Source organism: Lissotriton vulgaris, unplaced genomic scaffold (assembly GCF_964263255.1).
Source record: "Lissotriton vulgaris unplaced genomic scaffold, aLisVul1.2 SCAFFOLD_1234, whole genome shotgun sequence".
NCBI lineage: Eukaryota > Metazoa > Chordata > Amphibia > Caudata > Salamandridae > Lissotriton > Lissotriton vulgaris.
Window position 1 is genome coordinate 311,749 of NW_028245833.1, and position 27,926 is coordinate 339,674.

General features: G+C 41.7%; 1 protein-coding gene across 1 annotated transcript in view; it reads right to left on the reverse strand.

Moving 5' to 3' along the window:
* INPP5D (inositol polyphosphate-5-phosphatase D) overlaps positions 1–27,926 on the reverse strand; it is a gene marked incomplete at its 5' end in the record, with an annotated part of 480,457 nt that overhangs the window by 166,798 nt on the left and 285,733 nt on the right. The window contains one exon of the mRNA XM_086949164.1: positions 17,809–17,917. Within this exon, the coding sequence (XP_086805290.1) occupies positions 17,809–17,917 (109 nt within the window). The remainder of the gene's footprint in view (positions 1–17,808; positions 17,918–27,926) is intronic.

A 27,926-nucleotide genomic window follows, 5' to 3' on the forward strand; every position in this document is an offset into this window, starting at 1 on the left:
TTTAAGGCATCCAGGAAAATGTCACTTCTTTTAGGCCATGGCAGTAGCTTGTAGTTCATTTACGGTCTGACAAAAAGGTTTGTAAACTTACATTTTCTTTAAGGCCTGGGCTCGGAGAAACTCTCTTTAGCACTTTGCCCATATTCCTCGTCACAGACATTATCCTGTGATTCTTGCCCGTGCTGTTCCCTTATACTTACATAAAGTTATAACCTCTCCTCCTGTATGAAGGCCAAATGTGAACCATTCACCCACTGGACCTGTTTCCTTGATCCAGGCTCTGTACTGTACTTGGATGGTACTCTGTATCAGGCTAAATTCCATATTTTCACAGCACAAAAGTCTGGTCATAGGGATCCATGCACATCCGCCCGCAATTTTCATGAGGCAGGGCTCCTTCTGGGAATCCTTGCATCTTGCTGTAGGAAGCCGGCTCTGTATATGGTATTATCTCTAGGGGCTAATACTGTGCACAGAGTGCAGGTGTTCCCCAAATGTGTACAGGGCTCAATGTAAAACCTAAAGTGCTCTTTTAGTGGTAGTGTGGGCAAGAAGCCTTAGGCCTAACACAGAGGAGTGTAAGACATGTATTGCACAACAGTGATAAATAATGGACACACCACTCAAGGAGATCCAGACCAATTTTATAAAATTATACTTTGTTTGTACCTTATCTTAAGACCCATATCTTTGCAAATAGGTAAGTACGCTTTTAATTAAACATACTCTTCACTTTGAAAAATCGACACAGAAACATTTTCACACTGTCCAATATTATCCTATGGGGAAAACAATATTGTTGTTAAACAGGCAAGTATTGGACTTATAATCTCAGTCTTCGAAACCAAAGGTCAGCAAGGGCCAGAGGTCAGGTAAGTACCAGAACTGCACCCCCAGCAGCACAGGGGTGGCCAGGTGTAGAGGTTGAAATCGGAGTTCGACCTAATGCTTGCCAATGGAGACAGCGGGTGCCTGGAGCCAAACTGCTAGCAGGTAGGTAAATGGGTTGCAGGGGCCAAGCGTTGGGGGTTAGCACAAGCACAGGGGCTCAAAGCAGTACCAAACATACACTACCAACGGCATTGGGGCGGCCAGGTGAAAGCTCGCAAGAGAAAGGTAGGCAGCAGAGACACTGCTGCATGCTCTGAGAACTACTCTTTTAAAATCACGGAATATCGCTTTTTAAATTACTTTGCACATAGAAGCAGGATGTTTTAACATTATAAGTACTAACCTTGATACTCAGTGCCTTTCCCTGGTCCAACGCGGGAGAATCCCGTTTGCTGTGGAGGGAACTGGGCTACTTCCGGTTTCTGGGAGGTTGGCATTTGAGCGGCCCCTGCCTCCTCGATAAAACCGGATGCTACACAGGACGCGTACAGCTGGCGTGCCGCTGGCGTGCTGCTGGTGCGCTAAATGCAAGCCCGTATGCGCCCGTCCGCGCCAGACCGGGCCCAGGGGCCAGGCACCATGGAAGTTTGGAATATCAGATGAGAATAGCGTATTCAAGGGAAGACCTAATGAGATTGGATAAGCCTATCTTACCCAATTGTAAAAATAATGTGAGTGCTGATGGGAAGTTTTTAAAATGTTAACACTGTAATTTCAACCTCACTCATAAGAATCACCTTAATAAACCGGTCCGAAAATGGTAATTAATGCTACTAAATGACGAAACATAAATACGAAATCTATGATATCCTAAAAGAAAGAAATCCAGATACACTATTCCTTACAGAAACATGGTTAAATGACAGTTTGGATCCTGATATAATAGATACACTCCCAGAGGGCTATTAGATCCAAAGGCAAGATAGAGAACACAGAGGAGGGGGATTCGCCATAATTCATAAAGCCTCCCTGAAGTGTAGTATAACGGAAGAAAATATAAAACACTGTGAATCACTCTTATTTAAACTCTCAGCGGCTGATTACGTGACAATAGCAGGCTTCCTAATATACCGCCCACCAGGTCCAGCTACACAATTTATAGAAAGCCTAGGAGAAAAAACGGTTCAACCAGCCTTACGATATGAGACGTTTCTTATACTTGGTGATTTCAATATACATTTTGATAAGGAAGAGAACAAGGAAGCCCAATCTCTATGTAGGGATCTTATGGCAATGAATCTCTTTCAACAGGTGAAAACAGCAACTCACCAAGGGGGCCACACTCTTGATCCCATAGTCACTAACCAAGAGGATGTAGAAGTGGAAACACCTTGACCGATCCCTTGGACAGACCACTATTTGACCCCTTTCTCAATATCTGTGCCTAGAGTAAGGACAGAGGGATCTAGTCTAAAAGCGCCACATAGGAAATGGGCAGGCTTTAATCCTAGTTCCTTTTTACAGGCACTGGGGAAAAAAAACCTGTCTTAGGAACTGATATAAACACTGCCAATGGTCAGTTTGAGGAATGGATAATAGATGCTATCAACGAGATAGCACCATGGAGTACTAGGAATCCTATGAGACAGAAGGCATCAGCACCATGGTACAATGAGACCCTTGCTGAAGCAAAGAAAGAGTGTAAGAAGTTAGAGCGAAAGTGGCGCAAAAACTTCTGCAACATGGCCAAAGATTGCTATAGAAAAGAATTTAAAAAGTACCATGCATTAATTAAGGAATCTAGGTGCGAGTTCTACACAGTAAGGATTGAAAGCGCGAGTAGCTCTTCAAAAGAAATGTTTCTATACAAAAATGCCTTAAATCCTATGAAAACCATAAGAAGGAGGAAATACCCTCAGTAGAAATACTGCTGAATACTTTGAGGGGAAGGTGGCAAAAATATACAGCAGTTTTCCAATAGAAGCACGACAGGGGAGCAGTGTAGAACCAAAGAAGGAGTTTTCAGGAGAAAGACTCAATGAATTTAAAATGCCAGAACTTAACAAACTTAAAATAATTGCCAAAGGAATTAAAACAGGATCCCACATGATCCTGCTCGGCCAGAAAAATTATTGATGGGAGTAGATCTTATCATGCCATACATCTCTGAATTAATCACCACCTCCTTTCAGAAGGGGGAAGTCCCTAACAAATGGAAACAAGCAATAGTACGTCCATTGAAAAAGAAACCATCTATAGACCAGGCAGTCCTAGAAAACTTGCGCCCTATCTCGTTGTTGCCGTATGTCACAAAAATTGCAGAGAAACTAGTAAACAAACAGCTAACAGCCCATATACAGAACAATGGTTTACTACACCCATCTCAATCTGGCTTTAGAGCTGCCCACTCTACAGAATCAGCTTTGCTACTGGTCACAGATACAATGAGACAATGGGTGGACGCGGGACACACAGCTGCAATAATCCTATTGGACTTAAGCGCGGCTTTCGATACCGTCTCACACAGGCTCCTTTTCCAAAGACTAGAAGAATGCGGTGAAGAAAGTACTGCACTACGATGGCTGACACCCTTTTTATCATCACGAAGTTTCCAAGTATTGCAACAATCACAAATATCGAAGAGTATCTTACTGTCCCAGGGAGACCCACAGGGGTCAATCTTGAGCCCCACGCTTTTCAACCTATATGTGGGACCATTAGCAGAATTGGTGGAAAAAACATCAGGTAAATATCGTATTATATGCTGATGATACTCGGCTGATTGTAACACTCTCGGAAAACAACAAACAGAAAGCGCTCAATTTCTCGAGGTGTTTAGAAGACGTGGCAAAATGGATGTCCAATCATTGCCTGAAATTGAACGGAAAAAAACCGAGGTGATGATAGTGGGTAAAATCCCGAACATATGGTCCTCTGCGTGTTGGCCAGAAATATTGGGTCCTGTACCCACACCAAAAACAGAGGTTAAAAATTTGGGAGTCTGGCTCGACACTAAACTGTCTTTCGATGCTCAGATACGAAGGTAGTGAGTAAATGCTTTGGCACCCTAAAAACTTTGAGGAAAATACTGGACCTACTACCACCTAGCACAAGGAAAACCCTAGTGCATGCCCTGGTGACTTCCGAATTAGATTATGGGAACGTATTATACCTGGGAGCACCAAAAAAGGGGCTAGCCAAGCTACAGTTATTGCAAAATGCAGCAGCTCGGTTGGTACTGAGCCTTCCTAAAAGAGCCTCTGCAAAAAAAGCTTTGAAGGACTTACGCTGGCTGCCGGTAGAAAAAAAGAGTACAATTTAAGTCACTGTGCTACTGCCATAAAATTCTTGCAAAAAAAGGCCCACGATACCTGCACCCTTTAATAACACAATACATCCCTGGCCGCAATCTGCGATCAGAAGGAAGGGCATTGGTAAAAATCCCAAGAATACGGACCACTAGAATGGGGGCAAGGTCTTTTAGATACCTTGCGGCTAAATCTTGGAACAAGCTCCCTGAAACTCTAAGAATGGAACAATGTGAAACCACATTTAGGAAAGAATTGAAAACATGGCTCTTCTCCTCTGCATTTTGAGGCTAATAAAGGCAGCAAGAACATCCCCGTATTAGATCTGGGAGGTGCCTGTACCGATCTCCTATTAACTAGTCCACTTAGTGCGGGGACACGCTGGTTGGTGTAACCAGGCGCTTTAGAAATGAATAAAATATATAAAACAATAAATAAATAGGTGCAGGGTGCAAATTCGACGTTGGGCGCCACATGCTTTTCAAAGGGTATTTTTCTTTCGGCAAAGAGGCTGCAGGCATGGCACCGTAGGTTGCAGGAGGAAGACCAATGACAGCAGAGGTAAGTTGGAATGTAGGGGGGTTGTAGGGGCACCACCGGTTCAGCTCACCAAGGCCCAGGGGCTTCGGGTGCAGGGGGTCCTTTCGACGTCAGAGTCTTCTTACCAGAGGCTGTCGCAGTCAGGGGGGAGCCTCTGGATTCACACTGCAGCTCCGTTGTGAAGGGAAGGAGAGGTCAGCCAATGAGGTCAGGATTGCCCGGGAGACTTCACTGCACAGGTGAGTCACTCAGGCTTGGGTCGTGAGTGTACTGGGGACGCGAAATCCGCCTGGATCTGGACTCTTTAGAGTCGGTCTCTTCTGGACAGGTCCGCTGTCCTAGAGAGATTGGAGTCTTTGTTGTAGGAAACAGTCCTCCCAGGGGTTTTAGGGGTCACATTTGCAAGACAGGTTGAAGGGGCATCGAAGCAGGAGAAGGCCGGTAGGACTGTGGCCAAAGCAGTTGTTGTCATCTAAATTTTGCTGCAGGGTGTCTTCTTTCTTCCAGTTGCAGCCGGCGTGAATTGCGGGTTGGGGGGCGGGGGTTAATTTGTTAAAAATTCAAATTAAAAAAAGACGTACTTCTATTCCGGTCCTGGACTCCCGCATCGCGTCTCCTGCTCTCTGCTCACAGGAAGCAGAAGCAGGCAGCCTCCCTCTCTTCCCCTATGCCAACCACAATGCTGCAACTGCAGCGTTGTGATTGGCTAGGACGCCGTCCTTACAGGCGTCTACGGGGAGGCTGTTTTCTACATGCAGGCTGCGCAGCAGCCTACATGAGCAAAATGGAGAGTACTATGACTGGTTTGGTCGGCCCTGGGGCCGACCGAACAGCGAGCGCCCATAACATTGGGCTAGCCACTCCTCCCTGACCCGCCCACCCCCAACCAGACATACCCTTCTTCTGCTTTCTCGCAGTGCGAGAAGCAGTAACGTAAAATGTTACTTATACCCAGAAGCCATCCCTCTCTGGACTGTGACCCTCTCCCCAGACAGACCCAATAGCCTATTCTGCTGTTCATCTAAATCCTCCACCTCCTCAATAGGCTGGTCGTCATGCCTGCTGGCATCCCTTGACTCCAACCAGCGCCTTTTGGAATTCCTCCTTTCTGGAGAGGCCTCTTACATAGATTTTAAACGTTTTTCAGATAGCTTTTACCTGTGGCACAGTGTAGGTTTTTACCCTATCCTCCACAAACTCAATATCCACAGATGCAAGTGATGCTGGTCTTGTCATGATAAAGCTTGGCAGTTCTCAATTGCAAAGAAAAAATAGTCCCAAAGAAAAAGTTCCACCAAATGTATGTGATCCCGTAATGGTCTGCTACTATCCTAGTAGTGTACACCAATCACTGTATGTAAGACACAAATGCAAGTCCAGATCCTCACTGCTGACCACAAATGTTAGAAATGGAGGTATCTACTTAGTAGAGGTAGGTACCATTGTCCAAATATGGACCCTTGTTTCTAGTCAGGGTAAGGGGGAGGAGATACACTTTTAAAATAACCCCTGCTTACCCCCTTGGTAGATTGGCATGAGCAGGCAGGCTTATCTCAGAGGCAGTGTGCAAAGCATTTGTGAAGAAATACAGTAGTACAGTGAAAACACTACAAATGGACACCACAACAGTTTAGAAACATAAGTAATCTTTATCTAAACCAAAACAAGACCAAATGACAAAAATCCACAATACAGTAATAAAAATATGACTTTCGAATGGTAGAAATAGTTCAGTTCCAAGCAAATTGCAGATGCAACACTTTTCACACAAAGTACCTTGGAAGCGTCGCGCACACAAAAAAAAGGGTTGCAGGGAAGGGGATGCATTGGTTCTTTACACTCAGGAAGGTGATGCGTTGCTTCCTTGCTCCGGGGGAGGTAATGCGTTGGTTCCTTACTGCTGCACAGGGGAGGTGATGCGTCGGTTTCTTACAGCATGGGAAGGTGATGCGTCGGTTTCTTACTGTGTTCCCCAATGATGCAACAGCCTCGATGCGATGCGGCAATCCAGGACAATGCGTGGGTTCTTGCAGCAGCACAGCAGGCCTTGCGTCAGAATCGGTGCGGTGATCTCAGACTTCTGAGATCGGTGCACTCGATGTGGCGTGCAGCGATCTCTCGAGCCAGGGGCAGGCGCTGAGATGATTTCTTCTGCGATGTGTCGGAAATGGGCGCAGATGTGTCCGCTTCTCGAAGTTGTGCTACTTTTTCAGGTCCCAGTGGAAAATAGCCTTCAGAGGTCCAAGACAACAGAAGGCACCTCTTAGCAGGTTAGAACTCCCAGCAAGGAGGTTCAGGAGAGCTGGTGGTTATGCCTTTGTGTCCCTGAGACTTCAGAACGGGAGGCAAGCTCAGTTTCAAGCCCTTGGAGATCTTCCTCAAGCAGAGGACACAGCAAACAGCAAAGCCCTTTTCACTTTCCTTGGCAGAAAGTAGCCACTTCAGGCCAACCCTGGACAGCAAACAGCTCAGGGGCAGTATTCCTCCTCAGCTTCTCCGGCTCTTCTCCTTGGCAAAGGTTCCTCTTGATTCGCAGAACTGATCTAAAAGTCTAGGGTCTGGGCCCCAATATTTATACTAGAAAATCCTTTGTTCTCTGGTGACAGAAAAGCCCTGTGCTCAGTCAAAACCAGTTCTGTCCTCTCTAGTGCTGCTTCCTGGCAGGAGGTGGAGACAGCATTGCTGAAGGCAGACCAGGCCCATTCAAGTGAACAGAAATCTCCTCCCCTACTCTAAATGCAGCACAGGTCTCTTCAGCCCAGCCCTGACTCATCCAGACTCTCTGGAGCAACTGCACCTCCCCGGCCCCTGTTACTCCATAGACAGACAGTCAATATACACCTTAGCAGAGGCACACTGGATGGCTAAGCAAGAAAACACCTACTTTCCAAAAGTGGTATTTTCAAACACAGAATGTAAAAATCACCCTCACTAAAAGATGCTTTTCAACATTCTGAACTCAGGCATACTAAAGTTTATTTTCCTACCTTGTTCCCATGGGTAGTTATGCCTAAACGATGTTATAAGCAAAATCCCCATTCTATCCTATGGGAACATGTAGCCTTGCAATAGTGAAAAAACAAAATTGGCAGTAGTTCACTTTCAGGACATGCCACATACTCCAGGGCATGTCCTACCTTTCACATGCACTGGACCCTGCCCACAGTGGTACCTTGGGCCTACCTTAGGGGTGACTAACGTGTAAGAAAAGGGAAGGATACGGCCTGGCAAGTGGGTGCTCTTGCCAAGTCGACATGGCAAGTACTAGGCCGCCCATAGGCACTGCAATGGCAGGCCTGAGTTACATTTACAGGCTGCTTATGTGGATGGCACAATCAAGTGCTGCAGGCCCACTAGCAGCATTTGATTTACAGGCCCTGGGCACACACAGTGCACTGTAATAGGGACTGACTATTACATCCAATATGCCAATCCTGGAATCACCAATCCATCACAACATATTACAAAGGGAGCACTTGCACTTTGGCACTGAACAGCAGTGGCAAAGTGCCCAAAGCATCTAGACAAGCAAAACGAAGTCCAACGCGCAGCAAAAACGCAGGAGGCAAAGGCAAAAATTACTGGGGAAATCCATGCCAATGATGCCAGGTCTAACAGGGCCATTTTATTTTTACATCTTTGGGGGTAACTTAAGTGGGGCTACGCTCCTTCGCTCCAAAGGAGGAGCCTCCCCTGCTTGCAAGGCTCCATTCATGTTGGAAGCCAGGGGGCACACTATCTGACTGCAAACACTTGCAGGGTATTTTTAAAGTCCTGCAGTCCCGGCCTGACTGAACTTAGGATGATACTATCATGTGTTTGAGAGGTGTAACAAGGGGGCAGGCACAGTGCCTAAATGCAGAAGCTAGGCAGGATGTTTTCAAACTCTCCCTCTTGAAACCGCCATATCCCAGACTCCTTGCCCTGTAACCTACCATGCTTGACTGTCTGGCAGTTCTATGGCTGACTCCTCGTGTTACTCCTCTCTCAACAACGGGCACTGCTACCTCTGTTGGGAAGCTTGGCAACAGCCAGAGAATGGACATATGCAAGAAGAATGACATGACAAAACTACTAGAGCTAAGAGCTCCTAACAACTAAAGTGTGACCACACTGTGTGTCCTGTCAGAACAGGAGAGGCACAGGGTCCTAAACATGAGAGTGGTGAAGGGGGAAGGGTCGTGCTGCATGTCTTCTTCTATTATGTGCACACGGTAAACCAATTTGTTGCAGTCAGTGTTGTAGAGAGCCACCCGGCCTCTGCTCAACAAAGTTGCACCTTGTATCACTCCTCGGGGCGGGCTCGGCCAGAGAAGATAAATAAAAGAGTTGAAAACCGCTTGGGGTCTTGGCCCACTCAACGTCATACTGAGTGGTGTCCTTGTGTGCATTATGTGGTGCTAGGCCGCGCTGAGCACGAGAGCCAGGTCGGGAGGGTCACCCGACCTCTACAGGTGTGTTAATCCAGTTTTTAATGTACATTGTCCTACTATATACACTTCATTCTGGATTGTAGGCTTTCCATAAATCTGCTGGTTGCTTATATACATTGCAAAGTGAGGGACTGTGTTGGTATATGCTACATGGGTTACCGGAATTATATAGCTTATTCACAATATGAACAGGTGCACACGTTTCATTATTGTACCTAAAAACCTTTCTGTAACGTACTAAAATAGAATGTTAGATTTTGGTGTATACCATCTGACACTGCTGAGGTTTTGGGGGTGGAAGAACCAAAACACACACACACATATATATATAAATGTATGTGTATATATGTGCATATATATATATATCCGCTAATTCACCAGAGTCCAGCACGGTCAGACTCATTGTGCCCTATAGTGCCCAAAAAGGTGCGATAAACAAAATCATTAATCAAAATTGGGCCCTCATCCGCTCTGACCCTGTAATAGGCCAAACTATGCCAACTAAGCCCAGTATTACCTACAAGAGAGCAACTTCTCTTCACAACAGCTTGGTATCTAACTGCCCTGAAGTTACACCGTCCAAAGATTGGCTGAAAACTTCACGGGGGTTCATCAAATGTCATTCCTGCAAGGCATGTACCTACGGTATAAATAAAACCAGTTACCATACAGCCTTCAGTAGTAAAGAAATTAAAATTTCTAAATCCCTCCACTGCAAAACTGAGTACGCCATTTACATCTTGGAATGTACGTGTCCCTTACGGTACGTGGGAAGTACCAAACTACCTGCCAATGTAAGGATATTGCAGCATATTAGGGCAATCACTAACTCTGATCCTACCTACGCAGTGGCGAGACATTTTCGGGAGGTCCACAATAACAACTTAATGGATCTCAAGTACTATGTCATCGACACTATTCCAAAAACTAAACAGGGAGGTGATCGTGAGCAAAAAATGCGCAAGTTGGAGACAAGGTATATCCTGAACTTCAACAGCAAAAGCCCTGGAGGTCTAAATAACACTGAAGATTTACATACCTGTTTATGAGTATAATTTTTTTTTTTTCTGAGCCCCCCTGGAAGCGATAATTTCCTTTTCTCTCCCCTGAATTTTCGAATAGCCTTCCCTTTGCGTCCTTTTCCTTCCTGTTTTCTTTGTGACCTATTGCTCACAGACCGAAATTTCTAGTCAGATTCTTCTGTCAGGCGGCATGAAAATATTTTATAAATCAAATTTATTGGGCATTGTCCCATGTGGCTGCCATTTCCTTCTCCTAATTCACAACCCTCATATTGGGGTTGTTTTTTACATATCTGCACTTCATTCACTTTCGGCACCTAATGGCACTCTAACTAATATTTTCCCTCAACCACCATCTGTTTTTGACTATGGGTCATCACACACCCATGAGGGTCTCTCATAATACAGTATACTCAAATATACCATAACTAAGCATTTATGCTAAAAATAAAATTATGTTATGACCTACAAGCTTTAACCATCGGGCCAAAATATTGGTGTAAATATATGAAATGAAATTTTATATTGAATCTATTTTTGTATGAAAACAACTAATTTAACTACATGTATTCATATATTTTTATATGCACTTATTTATTTCTTTAAACTCAATGTTGTGCAATAGTCTAGGTATTTATACTGTTATTGATGCATTTAAGCTATGAGTTTTGTTTCTTGTAAATTCCGATGGTCAAATAACCTTGGTTGCTACATGCATTTTTTACTGTGACCCTTTCAAATTTCTATCTGATGGTGAATACGTTTGCTTTTAATAGCTTCATTTTTTGTAAAGCAAGTCTGTTTTCAAAAGGCAGGAAAATAGTTGTATTTCACTTTTTCTTTATGTCTATCACTTCCACAGTCACGTGCATAGGGTGCTAGCTGTCTTAATGGTCCTTTCAATGCTTAACGTTGTCATGTGATCAAGCCACTCCAGTGGTGAAACGCGTTATGGCTGACTAACGAGAAATAAACGCTACTTCTTGCACTCAACCTGGGCTCGTGTCTGCTTTTCGTTGCATGCTGGAGACAACACGCTGCATCCGATTTCCCCAAGCGGCTCCTGGGATATATATATATATATATATATATATATATATATATATATATATATATATATATATATATATATATATATATATATATATATATATATATATATATATATATATATTATATATATTACCTACTGGCGGTCGCCAGTAGGTAGTTATAGTTAGGACCTAGTTTCCATAGGAAATCCACAACATTCTATTTGGAATAACTTTGGCGGTGGTGGACGAACCTTCGCAAATTTCTCCAAGAAAATGGCCTGCTCCGGTCCGCTCCTTCCCTGAAAGTTTGGGGGTGATACGTCAAGTGGGGGCCGAGAAAAAAAGGGGGTCCCAAAACGTGTTTTCCTCATGCAATTTTCCATAGGGACCTTTAGCCAGGGCTACAGCCCGAACGGCTGAACAGAATTACACCAAATTTGGCAGAGAGGTAGAGTTCGGTTCGCAGATTGTGCTTTTTGTTAAATGGTGTAAATCCGTTCAGTAGCTCCTGAGAAAATCAAAGTAAAATCATAGCGATATCTAGAGACGAAGTACAGCACGCATACCGAAATACGTACAATTACGAGCACGAGCTGCATGCTGATTGGATGTCAACTGTCTGTCAACACTCCAAACCAGGAAGTGTTGGCAGTCATCTTGTGCCTCTGTAGCACTGAGTCACAAGAAAACAGTAAAACAAAGTTGAAAAATAAGGAAAGGGGGCAGGGTAGAAACATGTTGACCCTCTAGGCCTGCTCAGGGGGTCCCACATTGATCTTTAGGCGCAAACATTTATTTTTAATAAAAATAAAAAAAACACGTTGTACGCGTATTGTACTCGTACGCGGTGGAAGAGGAAAAAAAACTTAAAAGTTCGTTTTTTTCCTAATTAGGTCCTGGGGGGGGGGGGAAATCCCAGGGGCAATTTCTATAATGGGGGGCAAGGAAGTGTCCAACAGGAACAAAAGAATGAAAAAAAAAGTAATGTGGAGGACAGCGATGCTCCTGCTTCCTGCGTTTTATCAGGTCAATAGACTGTTTCCCATACACAAAAGTTTATTGCAATAAATGTATAGAATTTTAACTGGAAGCAAAATCAGGATTAATTTGTAGGTGTGGACTGCTTGCTGAAAATGCTGGTGCAGCAGTTGATGTGCTTGGTGCAGCAGCAGGTGGGTTGTCCTTCAACCTCTGTGTTGCAGCTCGAGCAAAGTTGTTGGGGTGTAAGTTCTTCACGTGTCGCTCCATATTTGCTGTGCCAAAGGAGTATTTTTGAGATGGATCACCCCTTGAAAGAGTTTGGAAAATTTTACAGGTTACTTTTGGAGCATTAACCTTTTTTTGTACATCTGGAAAAGTAAAAAACTGCTGATTTACAGCTTCTTTGCTCTTCTTTGGAGGTTCTTTAGGAATGAAATATTCCTCTGAAGAATGGCTGGAAGATGAGTCCATTGCTGTTATTATGGTAAACTTTGTTCTATTTGACAAGATTCTCAGAAGAGATGCTTCTTCTTAGAAAGTCAAAGTAGAATTATTAAAATGGGACGGAAGTTTTAACAGTTGTAATAGGAAGTGTTATGAACCAATCAAATCTCTTCTTTTAAAGTCACATGGCTTTGCGAATGCTTACACTGTGATTACGGTGCTCTTACGATGCGAGTACACATGACGTTTCACTGTGATTTGTGTAATTGCTTTTAAAAGTAATATAAGATTATTGGAACTTAAAAAAAAATGTTTTCATAATTATCCTAGATAATGTCTTCTGTTAGTATGTTCAATAAATACATAAATATATTTTTTTAAACAATTAAAAACACTTGCGTCTTTGCCTACGGGGCGCCGTACATGACGTCACATGGAGCTTTGATGCGACGTGTAACGTGAAAGCGTATTCGTAGCGTATGCTGAGAATGATTAGCAGTACAAACTATGGTACGATCACTCTCTCACTGTCAAATCAGAGCACAGGCTGTGCTATTAGAATGGTTAGAAGTGGCCACTCATTGGAGATACGTTTCAGCTGTGTGGTTTATCCACGGTATCATAACGTTACTTTTTAGCCTGTTTAAGTTTGAGGTTTGCATGAAATACTATGCTATAGGCAGATATGGATCTTTAGGCAGCGCTTATCTGCATGAAACTTGGTTGTTATCATTTACATATAGATGCCTGAGGGAGGGAAAAGAAGTCTATGTGAATGACGAGGATTGCACAATAGCACCAGATCACTCCTTAATTTGTAGACACATACAATTACATGGCTCTTGTAATCAAGATGCGCCTAATTTGGCCTGAGTTTTGAAAGGCACTCCAACACCTGCTATCATAACAACGTTCAGTTTACTGGAAACATGAGTTATTTAATTTGAAATAATGCAGATTGTTGTGCAATGTTAGCAGGCATCGGTAACATGATTACGGTAACTGAGCGTGTGGTTTGCTATAAAAAAGTTGTATTTACTCCTCTGCATGGGAAGCTGGATGTTTCCATCTGGCCGTCGATTCCGACCTTGAAAGAAGAGTCAACCAAATGAGCTCTATAAGAGCGTAATTGTCTCAAAAAGAGGTCGCTCTTACATCTGCTAGAGAAACATTTGTCCTTCATGTAGCAAACACCTGCAGAGAAATGTATGATTTATTAAATAGAGATGTGCCTCTGTATTTTGGGAAGTTAATTCCGAGTATCTTTAATGCGTCCTTGACTACGGGGTTACCTTACTTTTTTAAAGTTAGAAGCCGTGGCCTTGTGACTTCTTTTCAAAGTATATTTGGTGTCTTCTCTGCATTTTTTCATTCGATGTTTTACAGCATCTTTGGTGAATTCCGCTTAATACTCGCATTAGTTGCCGGTGTGCTTTTATTAATTTGTTTACTTAAATATGGATGCACATCCTGCAGCACACAACAATATGTCCTGGCTGTTGCTGCTACGCAACCGAACGCATAGGGCCCCATTAGGAGTCCTAACTTTACCACTACTAAATTGAGAAAAATCCTAATTTTAAGACTTTCGGTATTCACAGAAGGCATTTAGGAGTCCTAAAGTTAGGAGTCCTAACTTCTGTGAATACCGAAATGAGTAAATTCATTCTGTGAATACCAAAAGTAGTAAGTGCATTCTGTGAATGCCAAAAGTAGTAAGTGCAATCTGTGAATACCAAAACAGTAGTAAGTTTAGGATTGAGTCTTAAGTTCATTCTGTGAATCGGGCCCCTTGTTTCTGATAATATGTTTGGTTGTATTATCTAAGGTACTGCACATGAGATTACGGCATTAGAAATAAACATTTCAAACTTGCACGTGTCTTTATTTACTCCTTGTTTTGGACTGCTGTAAGACTATAACGAAAGAGTGCTCTTTTTATCCACTTACTTGAGGTAATCTAAGTCGCATGTTCTGGGTTGACTAGTATATATATATATATATATTCACTGAAAAAAACATAGGTTTCACAAACGTTATAGTAAGGAATTAGCATTGAAAAAAACCTTAGAAATTCACTGAAAAAACCATAGGTTTCACACATGTTAGAGTTAGCTGGACATTTCACGCATACAAAACCATTGAAATTCCCACGTTATAGTTAGTTCAGCTAACTATAACTTGCGCGCCCGCAATGCACTGCTGATGACGTCACATACTACATCACTCATGTCATGGCCAGTGACATCACTCATGACATCACTGATGACATCTCAAATGACATCACTGATGATATCATCCAGTGAATGTGTGTCTGTCTGAAAAATAAATATTTTTTATATATGTATATCTAAAGGTCGATGGAAGAATAAATGGGTAAATAAGTGTCTAAATGGATGTTTTTTTTTGTAAAATTGTAAAATTGATTGTATAACTGACTTATTAAGTGTATCTTAGTGAATACATGTCTTTGCGAGTAATGTTTAAATATGTAAATATCTGTATCAGTGTCTCACTTTGTCGATAAGTGGCTGCATGGGTTGGTGAGTAGCTACATGAGTATCCATATGGGTCATTAGTTTGTTTTTTGAGTATCAGAATGAGTGTCTATGGTTTGTTGAGGGTATTACTTAGGACACAGATGCATGAATGACTGACTCACTGTATGTGTTTTGAAGACTGCATGTGTGCAGGACTGTATGGGTGGATGAGTGCGTGTATGGGTGTGTTAGTGAGTGAATGACAGCCTCAATAGTATCTTCATGAGTAACTACATATGTTTTGAACTAGTATATGTGAGTATTGATGTATATAAGTGAGTATATGTGAGAGTGAGAGATTGGAAGAGGTCCTGTATAAATAAATAAGTGTTTCTATAAGTGATTGTTTAAGAGAATAATTATGTGTCATCGTTTCTGTAGAAGTAAGTGTAGTGGTGTGTGTATAGCTGTATATGCAAGTAAATGGATGTTTGAGAGTTTATTTGCATGTGTGAGTATGTTTGTGAGTAACTCTATGGATGAGAATCAGTGTGTAACAGGATGTATAGGTGTATGAGTAGATATGATGAGTGAGTACATGTTTGGGTGACTATATAGAAACTGTTGGTGAATGAGTAGATGTGTATGTAGATGTTGGAATTACTGAATAGGTTGTTGTAACTGGTATTGGTATCTCCATTTTCTGGAAAATTTTAGTTTCTATTTTTGAATGTGTCTATCAAAGGTTATATTAGGGTGAAAGGAGGTCTGCCACTCTTTTACAAGGATGATGTCATCAGTGATGTCATTTGAGATGTCATCAGTGATGTCATGAGTGATGTAGTATGTGACGTCATCAGCAGTGCATTGCGGGCACGCGAGTTATAGTTAGCTGAACTAACTATAACAGGGGAATTTCAATGGTTTTGTATGAGTGAATTGTCCAGCTAACTATAACATGTGTGAAACCTATGTTTTTTTCAGTGAATATATATATATATATATATATATATATATATATATATATATATATATATATATATATATATATATATATGCAAAGCAGATTCTGTCTATCCGGTTCGCGGCACAGCGGCACGGCACAGCAGAAATCACGGACCACCAAGCAGCAAGAAATATCAGGTGAGTTTATTATCTCTTCCTTGTTTCTTAGGCATGACGCGTTTCGGGTAACGAATACCCTTGATCACATGCTATATGTATAATATATCTACACACATTCATATATCTATATTCGTTTCAAAAAGTCCAACCAGTGCTGCTGAACTCCTGAAGCTGGTGAACGTTTCACCAAACTCATCTAAGAGGCAATGCAAGCACTCACGGGGATCAATATTAAAAAATGTATTATCATTCAAACGAGCAGACATGTTTCGGCTCATGCCTTTTCAATGCGTCTGCTCGTTTGAATGACAATAAATGTTTGATTATTGATCTTCGTGAGTGCTTGCATTGTCTCTTTGAGGAGTTTGGTGATAAATATGTTTAGTTTTGAACTTTTTAAAACTAAGACCATGAAGATCAATTTAACATTGTAGTCTCCAAACTGACCACACCAAGTAGTTGTTTAAAACCACTTTTTCCTTTATTGAAACACATACAGGAACAATTTGGATTCAGGCTGCAAATCATTCGCTCAATACTGAATCACTATTGAGAGACTAATTCCCACATAGAATCAAAACAAAGAAAACAAACTTCAAACCACACATACTACACAGTGTAGCATGCTACCCACATAGCCAAGAGCATCAGTGTCCCTGATAGGGGTTATAAGTGCTGTATAAAGGCCACAGTGCAATACAATTTCTGGCGGCAGCAACAGAGCACTTCAACGAAAATTAATGCAATGAGTGCAATGTCTATTAGATTGTGGGGGCCAGATCAAAATAATGGCTCTGCTTAAATGACAAAATATTCTATAACTATTTTGTTTATATTTAATATCCAGGTAAAGACATATAAAATAAACTGAAAAAAAATCATGTAAGTTAAAATTATAGAAAGGAAAATGCACTCATTTGTTTTACGTTTATTTTGTGAAAACTCAATTAGTTAATACAATCACTGTTGATGTGTGTAACCAGAGAAACCGAACTGAACCCTGGGTGGAGCAGTGGAAATCAGTGACTTCGGTATTCACAGTGCTACAATCTTGCTGGGGTGAAACAAAGGCTGTAGGGTGTCATTTTTTTCTAACACTCCACACAATTTAAATATACAAGCAATTAGGAAGGCACAAATGAAGCAATTTTTTGGGTAATTCTAAAGTGTCTTGGAAACAAAGATATTAAAGGGACCATAACAAATCAAGACGCTTGCTGATGCGTAAAGATAAATATTCTGAGAAGTTCTATTTTCACACAAAACTGCAAATCTATGCTATTTAGTGACTATTTGAAGATGAGCTACCTGTAAATGACAGTGCGATACCACGTTAGTGTGCCTAAATGCACCACAGGCTACATACTGCACCTTTACTTCTCTCCTGCTGAATGGGTGTGGCACACTTGCTACACTAGTTCTTTGTGTGATGCTTGGATTTTTCACAATCCTTAAGACCTTAGCAGTGGGCATTACCACAAAGTAATCAAAACATTCCATTAGATCCTGTAAGAAGCTTTTATTTACACAAAAATGCTGTACTTGTACTGGAGTTAATACGTGCCATTTACTTAAATTATAGTGTTGGAAGAAGGTGGTCTTGGACTTACCAAAAAACAGGAACACCTTCCTTTCCCTGCGCTCGAGGGTGAGCTGGTCATAGGGCAGAAGTTCCGGGTACTGCTGCTGGCGGATCTTCTGCACAATGTTCTCAGCTTCCTGTGGGGAATGAACTGCGTCAGAAATGCCGATGCTCCCCCATCTCAGTGGCACACGACTTACTTTGTCCCAAAGAACAACAGACTAAGGACTGTCACAAACAAGCATTTGCAATGCAATAGGTCTCGCATTTGCCAGAGTTTAAAGTATTGGCATTGAAAATGACATTGCCTTTTTATTTATCTGTTTTGATAATTAACACATAAAGAAAAGAAAGGCATTGTCACTTACAATGGCAATAGCTGAAATTCTTGAAAATGCTAGGCCAATTTAATTTCAAAGAAGTGCCCACCATTGTCCCGGGCTGCTCAGAAAGGGAAAGCGCGCATGGCGCACTGAATGTTGCAGGAAACAATATTCTGACCGCAGTAGGAGAAACTCATAGTGCTTACAGACTAAATAAGATGTACTGTGTAACAACCAAAGTAAAAGGGCCAGTTCTCATGGGAGGTTACAAATGAAGACAAGGCGGTACGAAGGAGAGGCTAACAAGCCTATTAACGAATCAGAAGCCAGCATTTACGAAGGACAATGAGACAAGCCAATGAAAAATATGGGCGGGGAGTGGGCGGAGCTTCACCACCATACTCAAATACAACATGCCTCACAGAGCAGCGCATGCGCTGCCCAGGCTCGACCTAAAAAGCTGTGCTTTACTATTTCTGTTGTAAAATAACCCTCAATGAGCAGTTCCTCAATAGGGCCTTGTAAAAAAACTTTTCTGACAAAGAAATAACATCCTAGACAGCCCCTCCTGCCAACGATGTTGCTGCAATTTGTCCTCCAAGGGTCTATCTGCTATTCCTACAGGTGGGCCCCATAAGCAACCTTTTTTATTGCTAATCCTTGGAACCTGCCCTGGCAATTAAATGAGCAGTAAAAGATGCACTCTCTCTACTGCCTCTAATACATACATATTTATAACTGCTACCCGCCTGTGTTAGTATTATTTTATTTCTGGCTTCGTGTGACCTTTTTTCATTAACAGTGCAAAGGTGTGTGACTCTTTAAGCAAAATATAATTTTGGAACTTGTGTGCTCCCCACCCACTAGTAAAAAGGAAGACTTGCAGTATTTTCGACAAATGTGGCCCTATTAAAAGTGCTCTAAGGACTCACGTAATGAAGATGTTCTCCCTGCCCATTATCTTCCTTCAAATCATTCCCAACTGCTCATACCGCAACATAATAGCTACCCCACAGTTACCCCGATACTCTTGATTTTGACTCTTGATTTTGAACCAAGGTGTGTTCTTATGGAGAATTTTCAGTTACCACCCAATTCTTTTTTTTTTTGGTTCATCACAGGAAAATTTCTGATTACGAAAGCCTAGTTCACATTTTTTTACTCAAAACAAAGTTTCTTTCTTTTTCATCAAATTATACAGATTCATTCTTCTTATCAAATTTTGCTACGAATTTTGCAAAGTACTCCGTCAAACCATAGTCCCTCCCCTGGGGCATCTTTATTTGCTTTCACTAGTCATTGGGATTTACTCCTTCACAACAATATGGTGACCTAGATAATACATGCGGGCAACCCCCAGACCATATTTTCCCTTGATTTTCATTCAAAACCTTCAGTACTTTCTAAGGAGTGGCCACATGCACTTCTCAGTTACTTTCACAAATCAGAAGGTCGGTTCTGAAATCTGTTTACATTAGTGACGTTCTTAAAAGTTGATGCAATGTCCTTTGCATTGTCCTTTTGAATACTACTGATGCAGAGGCTGATCCGAAGGGCATGCATTTAAATGTGTAAACTTCCTCGGGGCTAATGAAGGAGGTCAGTGGTCTAGAATCAGGGCTTAATTTGTAAAAAAACATAAGTGCCAGGGCTCTCGTCAGGAGGCCACCGCAACTTGTACCACACATTGCCCCTGCTATGCTGCCAATGATAGTAACAACACAACTGCTAACCATCACAATCCTACAAGTGTGACAATTCAGACTATTTCAGGCTCCCTGAAGCTATCAGAGTGGCTCGGGCGGCAGATAATGGTCATTTTTAATGTATAAGGAATTAACCCGGGGACAGTCCAACGTCACGGTGGGCGTGTGCGGAGGACGGCCGGGGGCTGTCCGAACCACACCCACTCATTGTTTCTCCCGCGGCGTCAACAGGTTAATAATGAACTGTTGTTATGGTCATCTCTAAATTACCCACTCAACGGCACCTTGTGGCAGACTGTCCCAAGCGCTGGTGTTGACAATTAAGTGTTGGCGCCAAGCACCGGAACCCACCAGCTCAAATTAGGCACTGTCTGGAATTTTCACGAAGCACTATTTATGAGAGGTCCAGATTAGCTCTCTTTTGTCTATGGAGGGAGAAATACTTCAGTAGTTTGTGTGGTTCCATACCATGTTCCAGGAAACTCCAACCTATTTAACCATTGGACTTCTTCCCTTTTAGTAAAATCTCTCCTTGCCACAACAGCCAATGTTTTAGTGTTCTATAGGACAAAGGACTTTCTATCAGAATTTGCAAACAGTTTCCTTTTCATTTCTCAAGATTTCTGGTAGCTTTTCACATAAGATTTTATAAACTATTAATTCTGAGAATGTATCAGTTCTGTTTGATTCTGAAGCAGTGTTGAGCTGGGCTTTTCACCCAGTGTATGGGCTGTTTTTCCTTGGCCCTGTGGGCCATTACAGGGCAAGAAATAAACAGCCCACTTACTTTGCCTCTTAGGCCTCTCAGGCTGGCCCATCTGGCAGTGCCAGACTACGGAAAGGCCAGTCCAACACTGTTCCACTCACTAGTTCTGAGTACCAACACTTCCAAATTTTCTAGCCGTCAGTACCAGCACTTTTCTTTAGTCAGGGAGAGTTCCGGTACCCTGATTGATGGCACAGCAGGCTCAGGTCGGTATCTCCTCCAACGCAGGACCGATGCCGCTCTGTTCCGGATCTCGCAATCACACTGAGCCTCTGAAGTAGACTTTTGCAGGGACGCTACTAAAGTCCAGAGGCACCAATTTTGAATTTCCCCACACTGCAGGGGTTTGAGAGGGCTTGCATCACGCTGTGATTAACAGGACAAGGTCTAGGCAGACCCTGCAATGTTAACTAGGCGTGCCACGACTATTCAGGTGAAAGTGCTTTAGCCTACCCTCCTGCTACCACCTCCAGCCCCCTCTCCGTCAGTCGTGTGAAATGACCTGGGCTGGGGCCGCGGTCAGTAATCCAGTCCCATTTAGGGTATTGCACTGGCCTTACTAAAGCGAGTGGCAGTGCAGCACAATCCTACACCTTCCCCAAAGCTGGTTTTCATTTCATGTTTGTTTTTTTCAACGCAGGAGCTGCTCCCCTTTGTATGCCCCTCCAACAGTAATGGGAGTGAAGGTAGCCCTGCCCAAAGAGCAATGAATAGCAAGGAACGCTGCAGCACTCCAGGATTGAGATCCCATGACAACTGGCAATGGGTCTGGTTGGGGAAAAAGCGAGATGAGCATAGAAGGAAGAAGGAGGGATGAAAGTAAAAATGTGAGGTGACAGGTTAAGTTAGGATTCACACTTTTTTCAGATTAAAAACACTAGATATGTGTTCAGCTCTGAAATCGGGGCTTAGAAATGGAATTTTAACACAAATTTGTGTAAAGTAAAAAATCTGCTATATTTCTTGTTAACTTTAATAATTATGGTTACTATTCCCACTCCAGAGAGTGCAACAGTAGGGAAAGCGTTGGATAGCGGGAGGGCAAAATTACTATTCCCACTCCAGAAATTGCAACAGTAGGGAAAGCGTTGGATAGCGTAGGGGTAAAAATTACTATTCCCACTCCAGTGAGTGCAACAGTAGGGAAAGCTTTGGATAGAGTAGGGCTAAAAATTACTATTCCCACTCCAGTGAGTGCAACAGTAGGGAAAGCATTGGATAGCGTAGGGGTAAAAATTACTATTCCCACTCCAGTGAGTGCAACAGTAGGAAAAACGTTGGATAGCGTAGGGGTAAAAATTACTATTCCCACTCCAGAGAGTGCAACAGTAGAGAAAGCATTGGATAGCGTAGGTGTAAAAATTACTATTTCCACTCCAGAGAGTGCAACAGTAGGGAAAGCGTTGGATAGCGTAGGGGTAAACATTACTATTCCCATCCCAGAGAGTGCAACAGATGGGAAAGTAATGATTTAATATTTAAATAAGAATAAATAAATTTTCAATACCAATTTAAAATTAATTAAAATTAATTACCAATTACAAAATATTTAACAATTAATGAATTATAAATACCAATACATGTTATTTATTAACAATTAATTACCTATTTATAATTAATTACCAACCAATTAATTTTCAATACCAAAAATGTAATTAGTAATCAAAAAATTACCAATTAATAATTAATTAACAATAAATTATTTATCAATACACAAAAATAATTTAAATAATTATTTAATTACAATTACATTACTTCACACCCTATTCCCCTATAACCCACAACCCACTCCAAATAATAAATTGAAACAATTAACATAATTATCAATTAAACAATTAATACAAATTAATTAATAATTATTAATTAATTAACAATTAATTAATTATCAATCCTTATAAATAAACATACATAATTACTTAATTACAAAAAAATTACTTCCCACCCTATTCCCCTATAAACTCACAACCCGCTACAGAATTAAATTACGCAAACATTAAATAAAATAACATTCATTACTTAAAAAAATTAAACATACATTACAAAAATAATATATATTTGTAACACATATACTAAAATACATAACAGTAAAAAAAATCGATAGTATGGAAAACGATATTTCAAATTCGATATTATGGAAATAGATATTTCTTACCTTAATTTCGATATTCTATCCAACTATATTTTGGTAATTCGATATTCTGGGCTGTCTATATTTTTTATTCGATATTCTGGGCAGTCTATATTTTGGATTCAATATTTAGGGTGTTCACTAATAATTATATATAATCAAGGCTTGTGAGAAGCCGAAACATGTAGCAATTGAATAAATACCCTTGGATTGTATCCTGACTGGCGTTTTTGTGGCGGCTACTGAGAGCGTGTGTATGCAGCTGTTTGGAGCGAATTTAATTTTCCGGCTTGCTCGTCCGGAGTACATGCCACTTCCCTAGGGGCCTCTGGCATACCCACGGAGCTTTCTTTTGGAAATATATATATATATATATATATATATATATATATATATATATATATATATATATATATATATATATATATATATTCACTGAAAAAACCATAGGTTTCACACCAGTTATAGTTAGCTGCACATTTTACTCATACAAAACCATTGAAATTACCCCGTTATAGTTAGTTGTACTCAGTATAACTTGCGCGCCCGCAATCCACTGCTGATGATGTCACATATTACATCATTCATGACATGGTCAGTGACATCACTGATGACATCACTGATGACATCTCAAATGACATCACTGATGACATCATCCATGTGACAATCAAATACACCTAATCACGCACTGGTATAATCGTTCATCACTCACTGTAAAATAGAAAGTGCCATATTTGAAACCCTTGACACACCAATAGAAATTTCTAAACACTCACTCAGCTATTCATAGAACTATACACACATCCAATCACTTACCTATATATTCAGTGTTATATGCAGTGAATAATCAACAGAATACTATCAAATATACGTATACGCCTATTTCAACATTACACACCAGCACACATTGTATTCACTTATAAAGACATCCTTCTGACTTATGCAAACAATTGATTATACTTACATTTACTCACTTACACACTTATACAAACACCACTTCATCTATTTATATAGATAGTTTCCCACACTTAGGGGTCGATTCGGATCCTGTTAAAAAACTGTCTGTACGATTCGTATCCGGAGCCATTTCCGTACGAATCGTACCCGTTCGTTCGAGTCACGTAGTACGATCCGTATTTCGTGAATCCGTCCAAATCGTCGCGATCCGTACGTATTGTAAGGCTGAAACCGTGAACCGTACGACTCGTACACATGCCGTATGACCCAACGAGTACGATCAGGAATGGGGTATGAGGACGTGATTCATACGGCCCACGTCAGGTAAGGGCGATTCGTACGGAAAAGCACACAATCACATACACACCGTAAGGGTCCGTACGCCCCATGATCTCGGGGTACGGTGCGTATCCATGCGGTGTATGCATCGTACCCCTGCGATCGAAGGGTGTTCGCACCGTACACCCTGCGAACATGGGGTACGGTCCGTACAACCCATGATCGCAGGGTACAGTGCGTACACCCCTGCAATCGCAGGGGTACGCACCGTACCCCTGCGATCATGGGGGGTACGCACCGTACCCAGGGGGGGCGTTCCGTACCTGTTTCGAGGCGAACTCTGCTTTTACGGCTGTTTTCGGCTCTCGTAGGGAAAGGGTCGTACGGTGCGTACCCAACACGAATCGTACTTGCTGGGTCGGAAAAACCAGCCGCGAACCATACGGATGTCGCGTACAGCGGGTTCCGAGGGAGAATCGTACGGGGATTTCATTCGTACGGTCTCTGTACGATTCGTACGGAATCCAGCTCCTGGTACGAATCGTACTTCGTCGTACGTACGGGGGACGTTGCAGGGTACGATTCGTACGGGAAAAACGTTCCGAACGGCTATTCGGAGCAGTTTTTCCCGAATCGGAATCGACCCCTTAATGTGTTATAAAATCACTATTACAAGTATACAGTTATCCATAAAGTGACACATACAATCACTAAGTCTTAGGTACACTTAATTAGATATAACTGTCAAATACACTGCCTTTTTTTTCAAGTTTAATGGAGATGTACCTTTGAGAGAAATATTTCATCACCACCACACCCATAAATAATACACTCACTGAAACAACTGTTATAACATGTAGTCTTAACCTCATATACCTACTGAATGGACTATTCACACATTTTTTGTCAATCACACCCCCCCCCCCCCACCAAACCACATAGACATTCATTTACCCATACAAATACTCAGTTAAGAAACCAATAACAAATATAGTCTTTAACATAGCAATTATGACAAAGCAATAAAGACTTTCACACAGTTTAGTAACTACACATTATATATAGTGAGACTCTACAAATTAGTCAAGGAAACAATCAATGGCACTGTTACCGAATCCACCATCCACACATTTATATTTATATATCCACTCATTCTTCAATGCAAAGTAGTGTATTTATAATACATATTTAAATATCAAAGCAAACAACATTCACTGGATGATGTCATCAGTGATATCATCAGTGATGTCATTTGAGATGTCATCAGTGATGTAATCAGTGATGTCCCTGACCATGTCATGAATGATGTAATATGTGACATCATCAGCAGTGTATTGCGGGCGCGCAAGTTATAGTGAGTACACCTAACTATAACGGGGGAATTTCAATGGTTTTGTATGAGTAACATGTCCAGCTAACTATAACTGGTGTGAAACCTATGGTTTTTTCAGTGAATTTCAAAGGTTTTTTAAATGCTAATTCCTAACTATAACGAATGTGAAACCTATGGGGCCTTATTTACGAGCCCCTTGCGCCTCCGGAACGTCACTTTTTGTGACGTTCTGGTGGCGCAGAAAACTGAGTGATATTTATCACAGAGACTACCCTACTCCTGAGGCGAGATAGCCGGGAGAGTTAACTGTGTTTTAACTATTTTGTACCAACTGATTTTAAAGATTTACTTTTAAAATTTGTATGTCGATAAATTGATGCACGCTGTTTTTTAAATTGCATAGATCTAAAATTGCACTTTGAAAACCGTAGCACGCAATCCCGAGCACTTCCCCCACCTCACCTGTTGTGAAACTCCCCGCGCTGCTGATTTCAGGACTGCGGCAGGTCAGAGTTCTTGCCGCCAGAATCGGAGCGAGCACAAGCCACGCCCACTGACGCTGGCCACGCCCCCTTGCAAAAACCTTAAAAGCGAGCTGAATTCAAGCCGCTAAACAGAGACTACCCTACTCCTGAGGCGAGCTAGCCGGGAGAGTTAACTGCGTTTTAACTATTTTGTACCAACTGATTTTAAAGATTTACTTTTAAAATGTGTATGTCGATAAATTGATGCACGCTGTTTTTTAAATTGCACAGATCTAAAATTGCACTTTGAAAACCGTAGCACGCAATCCCGAGCACTTCCCCCACCTCACATGTTGTGAAACTCCCCGCGCTGCCGATTTCAGGGCTGCAGCGGGTCGGAGTTCTTGCCGACAGAATCGGAGCGAGCACAAGCCACGCCCACTGACGCTGGCCACACCCCCCCTCCACACCACTAGAAATGTGCCCTCCACAAACGCGCAGCGGACGCGCCGCCAAAGGCAAGCCCGTCTGCGTCCGTCCGCGCCTAGACCGGGCCCAGGGCCACATCCCCTGCCCAAAGCGACCCTGAGAAAAGACTATGGAAATACTCCAGTCATGAACTTCAAAAACTGAGACCACGAGCCACATGTGCCCGGATAGAACCACACAAAGAAGGTAAAAAATGTCGAACATGCTCACAAGTTTTTGACTTTTCCCCTATTAAGAATCCGGTTAATACCAGAATACCAAAATATAGAAAATACAATCTGAAAATCGCCTTGCTCAATGTCAGGTCCTTAGTTAAACACAACATACAAACAGCGGAATTAATAGATAATCATAGTATTGATATACTATTTGTCACCGAAACTTGGGCAGACGAAGCTTCCGATGCCGACCTGACCCTGGCTATTCCGGAGGGCTACTCCTTCTCCAGAGCTGATAGAAAAATAAAGCGTGGGGGAGGATTGGCAATCATAGCAAAAAAAGACTACAAAATCAAAACTTCAGACAAAGGAAGTACCCCAGACTGCGAAACATTAACTTTCCAAATAAAAATCACAGACAAATATACGTTTAATGGATTACTAATATACAGACCACCCAGCGCAAAAACGCCCTTGATTGAGCTGCTAAGCCCATTTCTCGAACCCAGTGTGACCAGCCCAGACTATACAGTCTTAGGAGATTTTAACCTACACTTAGAAAAAATCTCCGACCCGAAAGAAACTCCTTTCATTGATGCAATGTCAAATTTTGATCTAAAACAAAAAGTACACATGGATACCCATGATGCTGGCCACACATTGGACGGTATTTTCACTTCATGTGAGAATATAACAAAAATAGATACTATACCAATCCCGTGGTCAGACCACAAACTAATCAGTTTTACTTTAGAAATTAAAGAGGACACTGGGAGACCTATGGAACATATTAAACAAACAACTTACCTTGAATGGTCTAAAATGGATAACCAGGCATTTATTGAAACACTCCAATCATCATACCCTGCACTTCACGAAAATTGTAATTCAGCCTGCAAACAATTCAACGAGTGGTTGGAGAATGCAGTTAAGCTAACAGTCCCACGAAAGAAAGCCACTCTGAAAAGAAAAACCCCCTCATAAACATGGTTCTCGGAAGCACTAAAAACCCAGAAACAGACGTGTAGAAGAGCGGAAAAAAAGTGGAGAACGAACTATGATACTCACCTCAAACAAGAATACAAAGCTACCTTAGCATGCTATAAAAAACTAATAATAACAGAAAAAAGTAAATATTTTATCCATAAAATTAACGAATCTAAAAATTCCAGCAAAACCCTTTTTGACACTGTCAAAAAATTATCAAAATTTGAGAACAACAATCCAGAAGAACTATCATCAGACTTCTGTAATGTGCTAGGTGAATTTTTTGTTAGCAAAGTTTCATCAGTTTATGATTCCTTTAAAAACCAGAGCACAGAAACAGCTGAAAGGGATAAACTACAGACAACAACCCCAGTGAATAAATACCCAGATCAAACTACATTGTTCCTCTTCACTACCCCGACAGCAGAACAGATCCAAAAAGAGATCCACACCATTAACTCAGGCAGCCCAATGGACCCTTGTCCATCAAAAATAATGCACATCTGCTCCGAACAGCTGAGCATAATACTGGAAAAACTATTTTCCCAGTTTATCA